This window comes from Balearica regulorum, chromosome W, assembly GCF_011004875.1.
Source record: "Balearica regulorum gibbericeps isolate bBalReg1 chromosome W, bBalReg1.pri, whole genome shotgun sequence".
Lineage (NCBI taxonomy): Eukaryota > Metazoa > Chordata > Aves > Gruiformes > Gruidae > Balearica > Balearica regulorum.
This window is the reverse complement of record NC_046219.1, coordinates 18,554,308-18,573,070: the sequence shown is the minus strand read 5'-3', so window position 1 is coordinate 18,573,070 and position 18,763 is coordinate 18,554,308. Positions and strand designations below refer to the sequence as shown.

Sequence of the window (18,763 nt, the reverse complement as noted above, 5' to 3'; positions counted from 1 at the left end):
AAGGAGCCCTCACAACTTTTACTGAGATTAGAGAGTATAATTCTCTTCATCTTACATATGGAAAATGATATATGGCTCCTTTGCAACTGTGGTGGGTTGACCCTGGCTGAGGGCCAGGTGCCCACCAGAGCCGCTCTATCACTCCCCTCTTTCATTAGACAGGGGAGAAAAGGTACAATGAAAAAAAAACTTACGGGTCGAGATAAGGACAGGGAGAGATCATTCTCTAATTATCATCACGAGCAAAACAGACCGAACTTAGAGAGGGAATTCATCTTATTTATTACTAAGCAAAACAGAGTAGAGGAATGAGAAATAAAACCAAATCTTAAAAACACCTCCCCCCACCCCTCCCATCTTCCCGGGCTCAACTTCACTCCCGGCTTCAACCTCCGCCCCCCTCAGAGGCACAGGGGGACGGGGAGTGGGGGTTACGGTCAGTTCCTCACGCGGTGTTTCTGCCGCTTCTTCATCCTCAGGGGGAGGATTCATTGTTCCCCCGCTCCAGCGTGGGGTCCCTCTCACGGGAGACAGTCCTTCACGGCCTTCTCCAACGTGAGTCTCCTCCACGGGGTGCAGACCTTCAGGAACAGACTGCTCCAGCGTGGGTCCCCCACGGGGTCACAAGTCCTGTCAGCAAACCTGCTCTGGCGTGGGCTCCTCTCTCCACGGATCCACAGGTCCTGGCAGGAGCTTGCTCCAGCGCGGGCTTCCCACGGGGCCACAGCCTCCTTCAGGTGTCTCCACCTGCTCCGGCGTGGGGTCCTCCACGGGCTGCAGGTGGAATCGCTACACCCCCTCATCCTCCCTCCATGGGCTGCAGGGGGACAGCCTGCTTCACCATGGTCTTCACCACAGGCTGCAGGGGGATCTTGCTCCGGCGCCTGGAGCACCTCCTCCCCCTCCTTCTGCACTGACCTTGGTGTCTGCAGATGTTCTTACATCTTCTCACTCCTCTCTCCGGCTGCAAAAGCGCTCTCTAACTGTTTTTCTCTTTCTTAAATATGTTATCACAGAGGCGGTGATTGGCTTGGCCTTGGCCAGCGTCAGGTCCGTCTTGGAGCCGGCTGGCATTGGCTCTGTCAGACACAGGGGAAGCTTCTAGCAGCTTCTCACAGAAGCCACCCCTGTAGCCCCCCCGCTACCAAAACCTTGCCACGCAAAACCAACACACAACAACAGACAAGTTAGCCTTAAAAGTAGGTTGTAGGTCTTAATTGACTCTTCCCTCATGATTTCTGCATCTTCCTAGATTACAGAGTTTCCCTAAGTTATAGCTCCTCTTATTTCCACCTAAGCACATTGTGCTAATTCTCAAGCTAACATTACATATACGTAACTAATGGAAGTTATGTTTAGAGTTTTCATATAGCTAATTGGCCATATCCTTTTCTGCTTGGCAGTATGTCGTGGTTTTGCCCCAGCCAGCAGCTAAGCACCACACAGCCATTGGCTCACCCCTTCTCCCACAAGGGGATGGAGAGGAGAATGGAAAAAAACTCATGGGTTGAGATAAAGACAGTTTAATAGGATAACAAAGGAAGATAATTATTAATAATACTACTAATAATAATAAACAAGTGATGCAGAAATGCAATTGCTCACCACAATGGAAGGAAAAAAACCCAACAACCCAATGCCCAGTCTGTTTCTGAGCAGCGATTCCACCTCCTGGCTAACTTCCCCAGTTATATATGGAGCATGACGTTATATGGTAGGGAATATCCATTTGGTCAGTCTGGGTCAGCTGTCCTGGCTATGCTCCCCCAACTTCTTGTGCACCTGGCAGGGTGAGAAGCTGAAAAGTCCTTGACTTAGTGTAAGCACTGCAACTACCTATCAACAACTAAAACCATCAGTGTGTTATCAACATTATTCTCATACTAAATCCAAAACACAGCACTATACCAACTATTAGAAAGAAAATTAACTCTATCATCTCAGCCAAAACCAGGACACAGTAGTTAGGCAGAGGGGCCTTTGCTGCTACTGAGTTGGATACCACTGATGATGGAGTGAGCTGATTTTGGGAACTGTTGTTCTTACCCCCCCACAGGGAACTGTGTCTTCACTCTGTTCAAGTCCATTTGGTTTCAAGTCTGAGTGGCAATTAGCGCAGAATTGTTCTCACACAGCTATAAGAAACTCAGTGGATATTCAGATCTGTCACAGCACATGTGTAGTTTTTTTAGTTTATATGTGCAAATTCATCCTTAGCAATGCTGATTTTTCATGCTGCAATTAAGAATCTTACTATAAAAACCTTACAGCAGAAGGCTTTATAATTTTTTTTAATAATACATGATCATTTGTGCCTATCAACATTTATATTTGCATTTTGATATCAATATTTGTATTGTGAGACACTCACAAAGAAATTAAAACAAAATAAACCTCCTCTTTCAGCTCTTTATAGGTTTGGACAAGAAACTTTTTTTTAATTATTGTTATTTCTGGTTTAATATGGCCCATTTTCTGAAGGGGCTTTACTAGATCCTAGACCTATTGTTTATCTTGCAGTTCTCACTGAAGTCTTTCTCATATACAAAGACTCTAGAACTTGTAGCTGTGGCCAACCTAATGCTTCTTGCTAAGTAAATACAAAGCCTCTGGTAATTGCACTAGAATTTATATCTTCATATCAAAATGTATGTAATTTATATATATTAAAAAATCTATATTTATATATTTAAAATGCATCCAGGAAAGAGCACTTCTCCTTTCTTGACAATAAAAGGAGGTCTTTCATGTTAAATTGCTTGGTTTGATGTTCTCTCTCTTTTTCATGCACATAAACTATGTCATCGGTTTGCTTCCCAATAAAAATTAGCTATTACTTTGTAATGCTTGATTCACAGCCACTGCCCAGCTACCATCAAAGCCTCTACTTCTAATCACAGAACAAGTAACACCCTCAACTCCTCTGTTAATCCTGAGTTGCATAGACCAGTACAATGGCCATACAGAATGGCTTTTGCATCATATATAAAGCACCCATTTTCAAAAAAATTTTCAGTGAAAAAATTTCCTCCTCACCTCACTGCACACTAAAGTCCACATGGTTCCACAGTCTGAACAGACTGCATTCAGTTTTCAGGGACAGAAAATCAGCATTTCCAGAAAAAGCACTGAATACCAAGTTATACTGTTGGCTTCGGTTGGTGTGTGGTTACCAAAAGGAATTTTTAAGTAAATGAAAAAACATGGATTTTTTCAGTACTTCTCTGTGCAGACAAAAAGCACAGAACAGATTTAGGAGGAAATTATTGCAGATTCCTTTTTTTAAGCAGTGGGCAACTCATCAATGTTTTTCCAGCTTATCTATTTGTCACATTATTTGTTGGCTTGGTCTAGGATGTTTTTCTCTAAAATTTCTCAACACTTTTGCCCCTCCTGTAATTTCCCCAGTGGTAGACCTGTCATGACCATTGAGTTAGATGGACTATTGTTCTGACTACTACTACTTTAAAAATCAAAAGAAAGGTTGGAGCCAGGCATACTACCTGGATAAACCATTTAGAAGAAATTTGGTTGGAGCTATATTTCTCTTATATTAAGACACGATGTCCAAACAATGTAGCCATCCAGTTACTCTAATAATAGCTGAAAAGGGATCTCTAAAGTCACTATGTAAGTTGTAGTAACTTCTACTACTCCCAAATCAGTATGCTTTTGGGCAGAAAATATAGAGATGAAAAGCTCTGTCTCCCATTACTGGCCCCTTGAGCCATCCAATATCCCAGAAAGAGTTTGTTTTAAAGAAAAAAACTTAATCATATTTATTACAAACACAGCAAAATGTTTCCAATATCTGAAAGACAAAGATAATGTGCCTGTTAGGGCTAGTCTTACTATATCCCAAAATGTCAACACACTTCCCAAAAAAGAATTTTATCAGCTCAGTGCAGCCAAGGAATTTAGTTTGTCTAACTGTCTTACAAGGAATAAATAGTTTACCACTGTTTTTGAATATTGGGGTAAATCTAACATTCTACTGACATGCTATAGATTCAATTTAATGCTGTGGTTCAGATATCTCTTCTGATAAATTTTAGTAAAATCTATGCTAAGCAGAATGGAGCTGTTTCAGTATTTATTGGGGTTTAAAATGCAGGGTTAGCAAAGGAAATGTTAATTGAAACAATGTTTGTGTATATTCTTGCAATGATTTGGAGAACGTTGATAAAGTTTGTTGGTCAGTTGGTTCTGAGTATTAGAAGTTTAGTATTTTTCAGATTTATTGGTCTTTTCTATAGTGAGAAAATCCTCTAATGAAGTGATTAAATAGCTCAATTTTTATTTTTTAGGCATATTGGAGATAACATCTGTAGAAATCGGAGTTGTGGCAGTTAAGTCCATTAAGAGCAACTATTATTTAGCCATGAACAAGAAAGGAAAAGTCTATGGCTCTGTAAGTATTTTTTTTTATCTTCCAAATGGATTGCAGTAGTCAGCACAGTTCCCTCACTTATTGAGAACCCCAGTTGATTGTGTATTTCTACTAATTAGAGCTGAAATGAGTTGTTCATCAAAATTTCATCCTGCGGTAAACCAGCATACCCCTCTCCACAAAGCTCCCTGGCGTTTGTTAGGCTCATATCATACCAAAGCAGCTGCTGGAGGATTTATCACGCTTATCGCTTCAGTCAGGTTTCTTATTAAGAAGTGGACAATGGAGAGGGTCCTACAAAATGTAATCTTTAAGGCTGCTTTTCCCTGGTTTTTCTGCAGTACAGCCACATTTATCAGTAATTCTGGGGGGAAGGGGGTAAAGTGTACCTAAAATATTATAAACTTCAGCTGATGGAGAAGACACACCAAATTATCAAACTATGACTACCAAGAAGAAGATTTCTAGAGTAGCCAGCTTTAAATTGACTGTATTAATTAATACACAAGATTATGGGCAGTACAGAGAGACAGAGACATATATCAGCAGACAGATAAGCTTTGACTGAGCAGAATTTGGATATCATATGAAAACTGTCCATATATACTCTATTTGTATTTGTGTAAGTTTGAGGTTACTGATACTTTCAGTAAAAACAAACAAACAAAACCAGTAACTATCTAAATATTGTTCTGGTATGACATCTGGTTTGGTTTGTAATTTTGCAGCTTTTTGCCAGTTCCAGTGAGTTTGAGCCCACATAAATGTAAACTTATTCAAGTCATCTGCAAAGTTTATGAGCCAATCTTCAGATTGCTCAGTATTCAAAACATCCATAGGCTTTAAAGAGAGCACTTCACAGATAGGTACTGGGGCTGGGTTTATCCTCGGCAATGTAGCTAAGCCTACCTCTTCTGAAAATGATGAAGTAATGCCAGTCTGAGACTACCAGCAGAATCAACTGAGATTTGAAGAGGGTTGAAGTCATTTGGCCCTCTGTTTTTTTTAAGGAAGCATTTCTACAGAGTGGGTTTAGTTCATACAAACTATATAAACTGTCCTCCCTCATCTGCACTGTGGCTAGTCACTCCTGGTTCATAAGGTTACTTCTGACCTTCTAAACTCCTGGGCAGTGTCAAAGAATCACATTAAGGAAAGACCAGAACAGAAAAATGTTTCTTAAACTCCCATAAATGTGAATTTTAATTTCTAAAATTACACTGGTAAGAAATACAGGATTATCACTGCTCAGTCCTGCACCACTGAGAGGTATAAGAGTATACGGAGTTGCTGACAAAGTTACCATTTGTCAGTTAAGCTCCATTCATTGATCGTGGGTATGCTTCTGGACATATATGAAGGTGTTAGCATAAATCACCATAGTCAATTCACATGTCTCAATGAACAGTGTTTAACTTACTTTGTGATGATCTATCCCAAAGCCTGAGGTAAGTTTTCCAACCCAAGTTGTTAGCCACGGCTGGTGTGGTGAGAGTTCATTCCAACCCTATACATACACAAAAGAAGGCAAAGCAGCTATCATGTGCCATAAGTGGAAACTGCTGCCATAAGATTCAGTAATTCACAATCTATTAGAAATAGTGTTGACAGGAGGATACAAATGTGGAAAGCCTTTTTTTTAATTCCGGTGGAGATGATAATTTTTCAATATTTACATCATAAAATCACAACATAATTACTTATCAAAACCTATTCCATAATTCTCCAGAGATTTCAAGAATGCTTCTCTTGTTATTTTTCCCATCCTCCCAAGACTTGCAGTTAGATTCATATTACTACAGTGTGGCAGCATGCAGATGGATATGAAAAACAGAACCAATAGAAATTGTAAAAACACTCTTACGCATGTGCACAATAGAAATTGGTGCGGGGTTATACTGAAATTTGTTTGAAATGAACAAAGCGGTCCTGGGCTAACACTCAGACCCCTGCCAATAAGACTTCTTAACCACATCACATCATCTGTTCTCTCTGTATTATCTAAGAATAGAGATAAAAATTTGTATTCAAGTACAATTTTGCATTTGGGAAAACAAGTCAAGACTGTTTCTATGTTTATCAAATAGGTTGCCATTTGACTGACTTTGTTAGAATGAGAGAGCAAAGGAAGATTCACTATTTGGTTACTTTATCAAAATAAGGTGCTGGCAGATAGGAGAAATTACTGCAGTTTAGAACTGTGATTGATGGTCACCTGCCTTCTAACTGCTAATCCCAAAATGGAAGTGCATTTTGGGAGCCAAATTGAGTTTGAATATGTGCAATTCTGTTATGAAAACATAACCATGTGTTCCGTAGTCTTAGCAGCAACTAAGTAAAACATTAATTATAGACCTGAAAATTCTTACTGTATCAAAGTACTGAACATTAACTAGTTTAAAAATTCTAATTTAAATTAATAGGAATGAAAAATATATTTTAAAAATATTCTTATGTCCATTTTATTGGTGTGGATACTTTATATCTTTATTAGCTGAATATCTAAGGATTTTGATCATAAGAAAAGATAAAATATCCCTGAAATTCTTATCTGTACCATGAAAATTGTTTTATTATTCAGACATATTTCTCATCTTGTTTGTAGACACATTAAAAATACCACATGTAGTTAGTATATCATACTCTGAGATTCTGACATGCTTCTGCCTGAGCTGTGAAATAACATCTTGTTTTCTGAAAAGCAGAAACAACAAAATGCTAATTTTTGGCTGTTACTTAAGTATGTTGTAAATGTCCTACTTTCAAAAGCTTTCTAAATGGAATATAAGTAACTTGATCAAAATGGGGTTTTATATGTAGGAATTACTTGTTTGTGAAAACAAAGCATTCTTGGCTTCACTATAGAGAAGATCTGCATAAAAGTGCATTTAACATTATAGAAAAAGTAGTCTTCCCCTACATGCTTCCACATGCTTGTATTTTTTATCCTTTCTAACAAACTGACAACAATTTCTCCTTTTAAAATAGAAAACCTTCATCCCTGGTACTCTACACAAAATTGCTTTCAAGTTTACTTAGTCAATAAGATATGGGATCATATGTGATTCTTTTTTAGGCTAAGCCTCTCCTCAGGTCAGCAAAGTAAACAGGCCTCACATCCATTGTAACAGCAGCATAACAGTGAATTGCACCCATCCAAAAAAAACCCTTTTTCATGGCCAGCGTGGTGTAAAGGATCTTACTTTAAATAAGAAGTAGGCCTATGCCATGCATATTTGTTTAACATATGGTATCAATAATCTGGTTGAAGATATTTAAGGGTTATATTTGTTAGAACTGAAATACAACGAATGATTCCAAGATTGCCACCTCGTACTTTGAGTTTGTGACTGAGAATTTGATTTAATATTGTTGCCATATTCCAACACAGGGAAGTTTCATTTTGGCTGTGAGTGAATGATATCATTTTACTGCTATAATTATACACTGAATAATTGATTATGTCTTTTGTTGGTTTCACTTTTTGCAGTCTAACTGATGTTGCTTTAAATGCTATGAACACAGTGAAACTTTTCTTTAAAATACACTGTAGAATCCTAAAAGGGCATCACATACAGAACACTCAAATCTTCCAAAACATTTTTAGAAATTATTTACCTTCAGTATGCTGCAACTCTGAAAGATTATGTTTATTCTGAATTTGTGCATTTATTTTATTCTTTTAACAGGAGGAGTTTAACAGTGATTGTAAATTGAAGGAAAGAATAGAAGAAAATGGATACAACACATATGCATCCTTAAATTGGAAGCACAACGGAAGGCAAATGTTCGTGGCCCTGAATGGAAAGGGAGCCACAAAGAGAGGACAGAAAACAAGAAGGAAAAACACTTCAGCTCACTTTCTTCCAATGGTAGTAATGCCATAGATGAAGGAACTATTTTATCAATGCAGTTGAACCAAAGGCTCTTATGTCAAGAATATTTGGTAATTCTCTTGAAGAGTAAATGGAAGGAAATAATGCAGACATCTGCTTGTTTGAAAAGAGAGCACAGGAAGCATTTGAAGGTTTTGTACTCATTGCTAGCACATGAAATACTTTTATTTAGTTCAGTATCATATCTTATAATCAAGATACAAGCTGGATCAAATGGGATGGAAGTTATTGCCAGTGTGAACAATATTTTTTAATCTCTGCGACAGAACTTAAGAGACTTGAGACAATCTGTTGAATGATCTTAATGGGGAAAGTTATTTGTAGAATACTAACTCATATCAAAGACCTTAATTACTCATTCAAGCCTAACGATCCAATGAACAGTTAGACACGCTAGCATTTACTGGAAGCACTTGGATAACATGCACAAATAATGACATTTCTGGAGAAGCCTTGTGAAAGACTGCTTATATTCCTTAATACTATCCAAAGTAGTGCAAAACTGTTCTAACAAAACCAATAGTATGTTTTGCTTGTATGTTCTAACTTCATTCCTTTTTATTACTAAGTTATTTATTTAATAGGATGTTAAATATCTTTTTTATTTGAAGTGTTTTCCCCATTTGCTTCTTTGTTATTTTCCCTTTTTCTCAGTACTTGACACAGAGGTTGATAGGTTAAAATGTCAAAACCTCATAAATACTCTGAAAATAGGTATTAGACAAGGCTTTAAAGGCAGAATTTAATATGCATAATCCATTTTTTTCCTAAACTGTCTTGCACTTAAGCAAAAAAGACCAAACAAGCAGTGCTTGGATTTATGGTATTGGTATTTATGGTACTGGATGTCTTTATGTTAGAGGTTTGGGTTTTTTTACTTATCAGCACTCAAGAACAAACTTCAAGAAATTCTTTGTTCAAGGGATCTTTCTGCTATTTTGAAATTGAGAGAAGGGGCCACATCCATACTTGGGTGTCAATACATCTGTGTGTATATTCATCTGACTTTGATTTCAATTTGGAACAAAGATCTAATGCATTGCAATCAGTGTGATATTCTGCAGCAAGCACTGGGCTGGAACCTAGATGTGGACAGCCATTGAGACTGCAAACATTAAAATTAAACAGCATGTAATTGCCAAGTGTAAAATTTGGCCTCTAAAAGATAAGTAAGAAAGCAACACAGTTCTGCACTCCTTATTCAGTTAATACACCCATTCAGCACATTGTTACCAGCTTGTAGAATCACGGGCATATAGTGGGAGCAATAACTAAGTAAGGACTGAGGGACAGGAGATCCAAAATCATGCGCGTGCATTTATCAGAGATTATTACTCACGTGCATATTATATATGAGAGCCAACAACAAAGCGATGCTGTTATCCAGCTTTAGCATGCCTTTCATATCCATCATAGTAACTGAAGGCTCAAAATACATAACATCCAGCACATTTTTATGAAGTGTTACTAGTCCCATGGCTTAACTTGAGCAACTGCAGTATAAAAAAAGTTAAGCATAATATGAAGTCTGTTCAATTACAGGTACATAATGCTTGTGTTATGCTTTGCTTTAATTTTAGAGAGCTCTGGATAGCTCACCAATGTAACCATATTGAAATTTCATTTTATTAGAGCAGATAAATAGAAAACAGTACATCAAAAATTTGTACCACTGTCTTCACATTGTATTCCACTAAATAAATAAAAAAGCCTTTGCAGTGTCTGTAGTAAGAAACAAAAGTAGTATAACATTATTTTGTCCTAAATGCTTTAAGTATGAGATTATATTATTGCTGCAGTTTTATCTTCAATATTTCTTGTTGTGAAAAAGGTTTTATTTTTATTGTTTGGAAGCTGTATTTTGGTACAAAGGAGACTCTTGCTTAATGTGTCTTTTTGAGAATGTTAAACCTCTATAAAGGCTGGTGGTGTTGGAATCTTCTATAACTTATTTAAGTCAATGTTTAACCAGCACTTCAATCTTAATCTGTTATTTAAATATTAGCTGGTTAAAAAAAAAAAAAGAAAAAAGAGAGCTTTCCCATAAAATACAAAATGGTCAGATTGTATTTCCTGTCCTTAAATAAAGTCAACTGTTTTAAAACCAGGAAGTAATTTGAGAAGCAACATTTTAACTGATAGCGAACATTATATTTCATGGTACTTTGTCTCCAGCTTGCTTCTTCACAAATGAGATTTTTCTAGAAAGAGAAATAAGAATTTCAGATTTTAAATGTAACTGAAGGTCACAGCAAAACTTAACTACCATGATAAAAGTGAGTTTCTGTTGTTTAAAATTTGTAATCGATAATTAAAACTGACAAGACATAATGGACCACCCGCAGTGAACATTCAATGTGAGATTGGACAAATGCAGTATTGGATGACCACTTAAAGAACATTTAGGGTACAAATGAAATTCTCTTTTGACAGAATTACCTAGATGAGTTGGTCAGGGGAAAAAAAAATCATGCATAAACATTATCATAGTACTCAAAACACCATGCTGGCCAAAACCAGGAAATATCACTTTTCCAATGTGAGTCAGAAGCCATTTGTGACATGAATAGCAGTGAAACAAAAAAATGCTTGAAGGAATCAATGATTCCTGCATGATTGGCATACTGTGATACCCACTGTGGTGGGAGCAAACTGCAGACACTATCTAGAATATTACAGAGCCTCAGCCATAAGCTCTGTTTTCTGTCACCCTCAGCATAACAGACTCCTGAGCAAAAGGAAAACAGGGGGATGGATTTAAAAAAGGGAAACAAAAATCACTGAGCAACAATGTATAGTATGTTATATTTAAATAAAAATAATAAAATGTGGGGAATGGAGGATAAGAGTATTGTCCCTTGTTTGTTTTATTAACCTGAAATGGTACTGCAGAATAAAAATAAAAAGGAAAAAGATCTGTTGTACTACAGAATGTGGTTTGGTGCTGTATAGCCCCCAAACAAAAAAACAACCAACCAAACAAAAAATCACTTGAACATTTGTAAGTTTCTTTAATTTTTTTGCATGTGTGAGTTGGCAATGTCCACACTAATAACCAAATGCTTTAGATTCTTCCTGTAAGTATTCAGATCCACCTAGGTTATGCAGTGGAAAAAACAATGAATTTAAAGTAAGCACATTTGATGAAAGTATGAAGGGGTTTAAGAAAAAGAACATGTATTCACATTTTTAAAGTAACCTTTAGATTTGAAAAACTGGTTAAATTTTATATAATACTTCATTCAAGACATTTCACATTACAAAGTTCACTAAAGTTTAGCAAGCTTTAGTGTTAAAGAAAAATTCTACCAGACGTGAGTTACCCTAGGTTTGCTTTATTGCAGCGCTGGATGCATGGGGGAAATAGCTCCACCAAACGTGCATGCCAGGTGATCACCAACATACAGGTTATGTAGGATCAAAATATACATATTCATTATTTTTCCGAGAAAAGGCAGTCCTATGATAATCATTTCTTGGAATCCATTTCCATATTCTCCTCCCCATCACGCATGCTCAGTGATTTGAGTTGGTGGTCCTCAGGGGTCTCTGGTGGTCGTCAGTGGTCTCGCACCCGTGTCCGCTGGATGACCCTCTTCTTGCGGGCATGCGCAGTATCCTTGCTGTGGATACACTTGTCCATTATAACTTACTTCATAAGATTAATATTCCCAGGCCTATTGTCCGGTTGGGTAGGGACTGTACAAGGAACGTAGCAGCATTGTACATTGCCATGGTCAGTTAGCTATTACCTTGATTACAAACCCCTTTCCCACGATTATAGGCTTTAAAACAGTTCTAGGCCTTAAGCAGCTTTCTAGTTAATATAAGTTTTCTTATAGCTAAGAAATTATATTATATTTTTACAATTCCCTCCTTTTGTTTTCATTACATCCCTGCCACTATTTATATCTCCAAGCTTCTTGTAATTTTGCTACTATACTAGAAAAACAGGTTATGCAACATTGAAAAATCACTATTATACATACAATCCCTATGATCACTAAGGCTGCTACAGCAAGCGCCTTTTTGAGCCACACAGATAAATCAGGAGCCCAGGAAGTCAACCACGACACAGTATCAGTAAAACCCCAAGATGTATCGTCTTTTTGTACTTGTCGCATTTGAGAACTAATCTCCCAGATTTTATGTACGTCAGTCACTAATTCCCCTGAATGATCTACATACTTGCAACAACTCACATTTAGCATTGTACAAACTCCACCTTGTGATGCTAACATATCTAAGGCCATATGATTTTGTAGGGTAATTTTTGAGAGTTCTGCAATTTCAATTTGCAAGGTTGTTAACCCATGAGCGGTATAATTTGCCAATTTTTCAATTTCCCCCGATATGTTTAAAATCGCTTTTTCCAGTTCACTCACCCCTAAAGATGGTATGAACCATCGGAGAAAAGAGTGAAATCCTGAGGGTTTTTCTATTAGTGGGTTATTAGTCCTTTTAACACGAGTTTAAAAGGTGCGATGCCAGATTGGAACATTTATAGTTTTAGGGAGAATTTGTAAATCCACAGTTACCAATCCTAAAGTGCAAATTCCTCCCCAGCGTGGTGGGAGTACTTTATAAGCTTTGTCACCACATAACCAGAATAGTCCTAGTGCCTTTGGTCCCCTCCAAGCCCAGCTCAAGCGAGATTTAATATGATTAGTTGTGTTGCATTTAGTCCAATTTCCCACAAAAGTGTGGTTAAGACAAAACTGCCAAGTCCAGTTCTCTGGGGGGGGTAACATCTCTCTACACAGAGGATGTTATGATATTCGTCTAAAGGAGGAATTCTGATGGTTAATATTTGCTCCTCATATTTAGTCGTTATAGAGGTATTTCTCCAAAACTTTTCCCAAACTGAATCCTTCGGCATTGGAATACCAATTAAATCAAACCCTCGACCTACAGATTTTGGTAAAGATGCACAAAGCCAACATTCAGTATAATTCAAATTCTTCACAAAGGACTTCATTAAGGAAACGTGAGTGTTATTTAACCAAAAAGTTTCCTCTTCATTTCCAACTAAACTTCGTTTACTTAATCTAGATTTGGTCATTATTTTGTCAGTATTAAAAACACCAGTTTGAAAACCCCAGGGAAATTCATAATCATGTGCTACCGGAAAATTCCTAAACCCATCTTTGATAATGTAATACATTACAAAAAAGGATGGACTCGTCAGATTCAAATTGATACAACACCAATCATTGTTTTTACCCTCTGTCATTACCCATAAGTGATGGTTGACACACCAGGTTCCTGTTTGCGGCTCATATATATATGTGTGATATGGATACATTTTCCATGTATAACTTCTTGATCATTCCGTTCCATTCTCAGGATCTCCCATCACAAATCCAACACAAAACTCTAGAAAAACATTAGGATTAAAAAAAGGATTCCATACAATCTCAGTATTTCTACCCGCTACAATATTTTCTCCTTTTGCATTCTTAGTTCCCCAAACTTTACAAAAGGTTTGCTCCCAGAGACTAGTATTACTATATTGTATTATGGTTCCTTTTGTAATTGCATCTCGGTATCGCAGGATGAACTTTGTCCACAAGGTATCAGTCTTACTCAAGAGAAAACAAATCAGCAAATACAGCAGTGCGTTGATTTTCATTCTGTCGCGGAATCTTTAAGCACATGTGAGTGATGGATCCACGTCTCTTTTCCTTGTACCTTTACAGCATAAAAGGAGGTTAATAACACCATGTAAGGTCCTTCCCATTTGGGCTCAAATCTATTTTTCCATTTAAAATTCTTTATATACACTTTATCCCCTGGTTGAATATTATGTACCTGAATTTCAGGTGTTATCCCTTGATACCAATAAGCATGATTTCGTAATTGCATAAAAGAATTTTGCAAATACAATAAATATTGAGTTACCTGTTCATCTCCATCCAAAAGGCTTGTTTTTGCCGGAATATAAGTTCCAGGTACTGCTAAAATTCTCCCAAATAAAACTTCTGCTGGAGATACACCTACTGGTTGCCTTGGTGTGTTTCTAATGTCCCAAAGTACTAAATTTAATGCTTCTGGACACTTCAAGCCAGTTTGTTTACAGGTCTTAACTAATTTGTCTTTGATCGTCCTGTTCATCCTTTCTACTTGTCCTGATGATTGTGGGTGATAAGGTGTGTGCAATTGCATCTTGATATTTAATGAATGATAAATTTGCACTAAAATTGCGGCAGAGAAATGTGCTCCCCTGTCCGAGTCAATTATTTCAGGAATTCCATACCTAGGTATTATCTCTTTTAACAAGAGCTTTAACCACTGCTTTTGAGTCGTTCTTTCGAGTTGGGAAAGCCTCCACCCAGCCCGAAAGCTGATCAATGATCACAAGTAAATAAGCATATCCCATAGCCCTAGGCATCTCCGCGTAGTCAATTTGTAGTTTTTGAAAAGGATATGTTGCTGGAGGTCGCTTTCCTGCTGGTGCCTTGATTTTCAAAGAGGCATAGGGAAGGCATACTGTTTGCACAGTCGACACCCTTCGCAAACTCTCTTAATAGCAGCATAAATCCCTGGTGCTGCCCACAGTCTCTGTACTCTCAAAGCTATATTCTCAGGTCCACCATGGGTTTTCTCATGGTGCCATCGCGCGATCGGTATTAAATACCTTTTTGGGAGTAATGGTTTCCCCCCTAGAGTCCATTGTCCATTCTGCTGTTCAGCTCCCAGCTTCTCCCAGAGCTGTCTTTCTTCCTCAGGAAGTTCCTCATACAGCTTTTGTGTGTCTGGCAATTCCCGGTCGAGCTCTCCTTGATGGGTCAGTGTCATTGCAAAGATGACTTGTCGGGCTGCCGCTTTTGCAGCCTGGTCCGCGAGCTCGTTCCCTTTTGCCAATTGATTCTCTTGGTTGGTGTGTGTTTTAATATATATTACTGCTAGTTCAGATGGTAATTGGATCGCCTCCAAAAGTTCTTTAATCTGTTGTCCATGGGTGATCGTTTTACCTGCTGATGTGAGAAATCCCCTTTCTTTCCACAGCATACCTGTAGCATGACAAACTCCAAACACATACTTAGAGTCAGTATACAAATTAACCCGTATGCTGATCGCATATTGAGGGCAACAATCTCTGCGCCTTGAGCACCTAGAGTGGGAGGCAAAGGTCCTGCTAACAATACCTTAGTTTCCGTGGTAACAGCAAACCCAGTACATTCCCATCCTTCTTCATAATAGGAGGAGCCGTCGGTAAACAAGTTCATATCTGGGTTATCCAAAGGCTGATCTCGTAGGTCATCTCGTGGTTTGCTCGTCATTTTGATCACCTGTTCACAATCATGTTCATCCTTTTCTCCATCCGTGGGCAGTGGCATTAAGGTGGCAGGATTCAAAGTGTTACATCTTTCCAATCTTAAATTGTCAGCAAGCAGAAGTATTAGTTCATATTTATGTGCTCTTTGTGGAGAAAGTGCTTTCTCGGCATATTGTTTCAATAATATTTCAACTTCATGTGGCACACAGACTACTAGGGGATGTCCCAAGACTATGTTCCGGCTTTTTTCTACTAACTCAGCAGCAGTAGCCACAGCTCTTATGCAAAACGGAGTTCCTCTTGCTACTGAATCTAATGTGCAAGAATAATAGGCTATAGGTCTTTCATGTGGCCCTAAAGTTTGAACTAAAACTCCATTTGCTGTTCCTTTGTTTTCTGTGCAATAAAGTTTAAAGGGCTTAGAATAGTCTGGAAGCCCCAAAGCTGGAGCTTGCATTAATGCTTCCTTTAATGCACGAAAGGCTTTTTCTCGTTCAGGACCCCAAGCTATTGGTTCCACTTCCTCATTTTTCGTTGCCTCATTAAGAGGTTTCGCTATTTCACTGAATCCAGGAATCCATGGCCTACAATATCTTACTTGTCCTAAAAATCCCCTTAATTGTTTCTTTGTTACTGGTCTGGGAATTTCTTGTATAGCTCTTACCCATTCTGGATCTACTTCTCTCCTCCCTGGTTTAAGAATAAACCCCAGATACTTTACCTGTTGTTGACAGAGTTGCAGTTTGGATAGAGATGCACGGTGACCCTTCTTTGCAAGTTGGATGCACAGATATTCAGTATCCCACATACAATCTTCAGCCGTATGGCTTGCTAGTAACAAATCATCAACATATTGAATCAAAACAGAACCCCCAGGAAATTTTAAGTCTCTTAGATCGTTTCTGAGAATTTGAGAAAAGATGGTTGGTGAACTAGTAAACCCTTGTGGCAAGCGTGTCCAAGTCAACTGTTTTCCTTGCCAAGTGAAGGCAAAAATCAATTGACTTTCTTCAGCAATAGGTATACTGAAAAATGCTCCTGTTAAATCCAAAACAGTAAAATATTGTGCCCATACAGGTATTTGGGTAAGAATTAAATTTGGGTCAGGGACAACAGGGTGTGGGGAAATTACATGCTCATTTACTGCACGGAGCTCTTGAACAAATCTATATTCTGGATCCCCATCTTTATCTAATCGATGTTTACCTACTGGCAAGATTGGAGTATTATATGGACTTTGACATTCCTTGAGTATTCCTTTTTCTAAGAAAACTGCAATCTGTTTTTGTATACTTGGGATAGCCTCATCTGCAATTGGGTACTGTTTAATTGATGGAGGTGACCCTCCTTTTGTTTTAATTATTACCGGTTCTGCAGATAACAATAATCCTATATCATCACCAGAGCTGCTCCATAGTTCCCGGGGAACTGCTTCAAGTCCTTTTGGAATTTTAAAAGCCGATTCTTCTTCTTGTGGAATTTGCACAATTTCTGATCCCATGATTATTAACTTGATTCCAGCTGGAGCAAGGAGTATTTGAGTACCAAATTCCTGAAAAAGATCACATCCTAGCAAAGACACAGGTGAATTTGGAGATATCACAAATCTTCCCCATACCATTTTCTCTGCAATGATAATTGGAAGTGGGGTTGAAATAGATTTTATTTCTTGTCCAACAACCCCTCTTATAAGTACCTTCTCTTTAGAAATCAATGTTTGTGGGAGTACATAATTCAAAAGGGACAAAGTTGCTCCTGTGTCTACTAAAAATTCAACAAAAAGTCCGTTTACCTTTGCAGTAATTTGTCCATACTCATTTACCTTCACTCCTTCATTCGACATTTTCACAGTCCTTCGGTAAGCATGGAATTCAGCTCATTAATTTTCTATTGTGAGTGAGGGCGCGGTGGATACGGTGGATTTGATCCTCGTCCAGCACTTACTGGGCGGAGTGGGCACTCTCGCTGGATATGTCCTATATTCCCACAATAAAAACACTCTAAAGTATTAGGATTAGATTGGTTAAGAGAAGAAAGAAAGGGAGCCCTTCCCCCACGTCCCCTTCCTCTTGGCGTTCCCCTTGAAATTCCTCTGCCCCTTCCTCTTGATTGATAATTCTGTGTAATTGCTGCAGCCAACAAACTAATTTCTCTCTCTTTTTCCTGTCGCTCTCGTTTCCTTTCCTGTTTATTTCTCTCGTTCTCTCTCTTTTGTTTTTCTTCATCTCTACCATCAAAAACAAATGCAGCAATACTCAGTATTTTAGTCAGGGTTTCCCCTTGCCACCCAGGCATGTGCTTTTTTAAAATACTTATTTATATCGGGAGAAGACTGCTCCACAAATACACTAATAGCCAATGGTTCTTTAAAATTTTCTCTAGTCATTCCCCCGTGTTTCAACAAGGTAGTTTTCAATCTTATCCAATAATCACTGGGGTGTTCATCAGGTTTTTGTCTGCATTCAAGGACCTTTGTCCAATTTGTAACTCTTTCGCCACATTGCCGTATGGCCTCCAATAATTGTCCGATGGCTGCCCGATAAGCTTGCATTCCATCGGTTGTGGCTAAATTCCAATTGGGGTCCTCATTGGGCCAGGGATTTAATCCTTGACCCCTCTGAGCAATTTCTCGGGCCTTTTGAAAAATTTTATCTCGCTCATCCATCTGGAATAGTTCTCTCAGCAAAGTTTTCATGTCACTCCAATTAGGTGTATAATCAGTGACTATTCCAGATAGCATTTGTGCACATTTTTCTGCATCATCTCTTAATCTTGGCATTTTGCTTTGCCACATAATCAAATCACCTTGTTTCCAAGGTTCGTGGCGCATCACAGCAGTCACTGCAGGAACTTCAGGAGGAGCTCCTGGTCCTGCTCTGGGATTTGGGACGTAATCCAATTTCATGGGAAACATCCCTGCTTGGGGAAGGTCAGTTCCCTCGGCCTCAGGGGCAGAGGGAAGTGGGCTTACCCGTGGTTTAGATGGCTTACGTCTTTAACAAGACCAATCATACCAAATATACCAATAATCAATATTTTGACTTGCAGTATCTTCTAAAACAGTCCTTAAAAACTTTAACTTATGGGGCTTAAAAGTTCCTTTGGGAGGCCAAATATCCATAGGTCCTCGAGTTCGAGTTAGGAATGGCCATTCCTCCTGACACAACACAATCAGTCTTTTCTTTTGCAAAGTCTGTG

General features: G+C 38.3%; 1 protein-coding gene across 1 annotated transcript in view; it reads left to right on the top strand.

Moving 5' to 3' along the window:
• The window catches only part of LOC142599201 (fibroblast growth factor 10-like), a 100,985-nt gene extending 90,985 nt beyond the window's left edge, over positions 1 to 10,000 (top strand). The window contains exons 4-5 of the mRNA XM_075739122.1: positions 4,308 to 4,411; positions 8,080 to 10,000. Coding sequence (XP_075595237.1) covers positions 4,308 to 4,411; positions 8,080 to 8,277 — 302 coding nt within the window. The 3' untranslated portion in view covers positions 8,278 to 10,000. The remainder of the gene's footprint in view (positions 1 to 4,307; positions 4,412 to 8,079) is intronic.
• Positions 10,001 to 18,763: the final 8,763 nt, after the last annotated feature.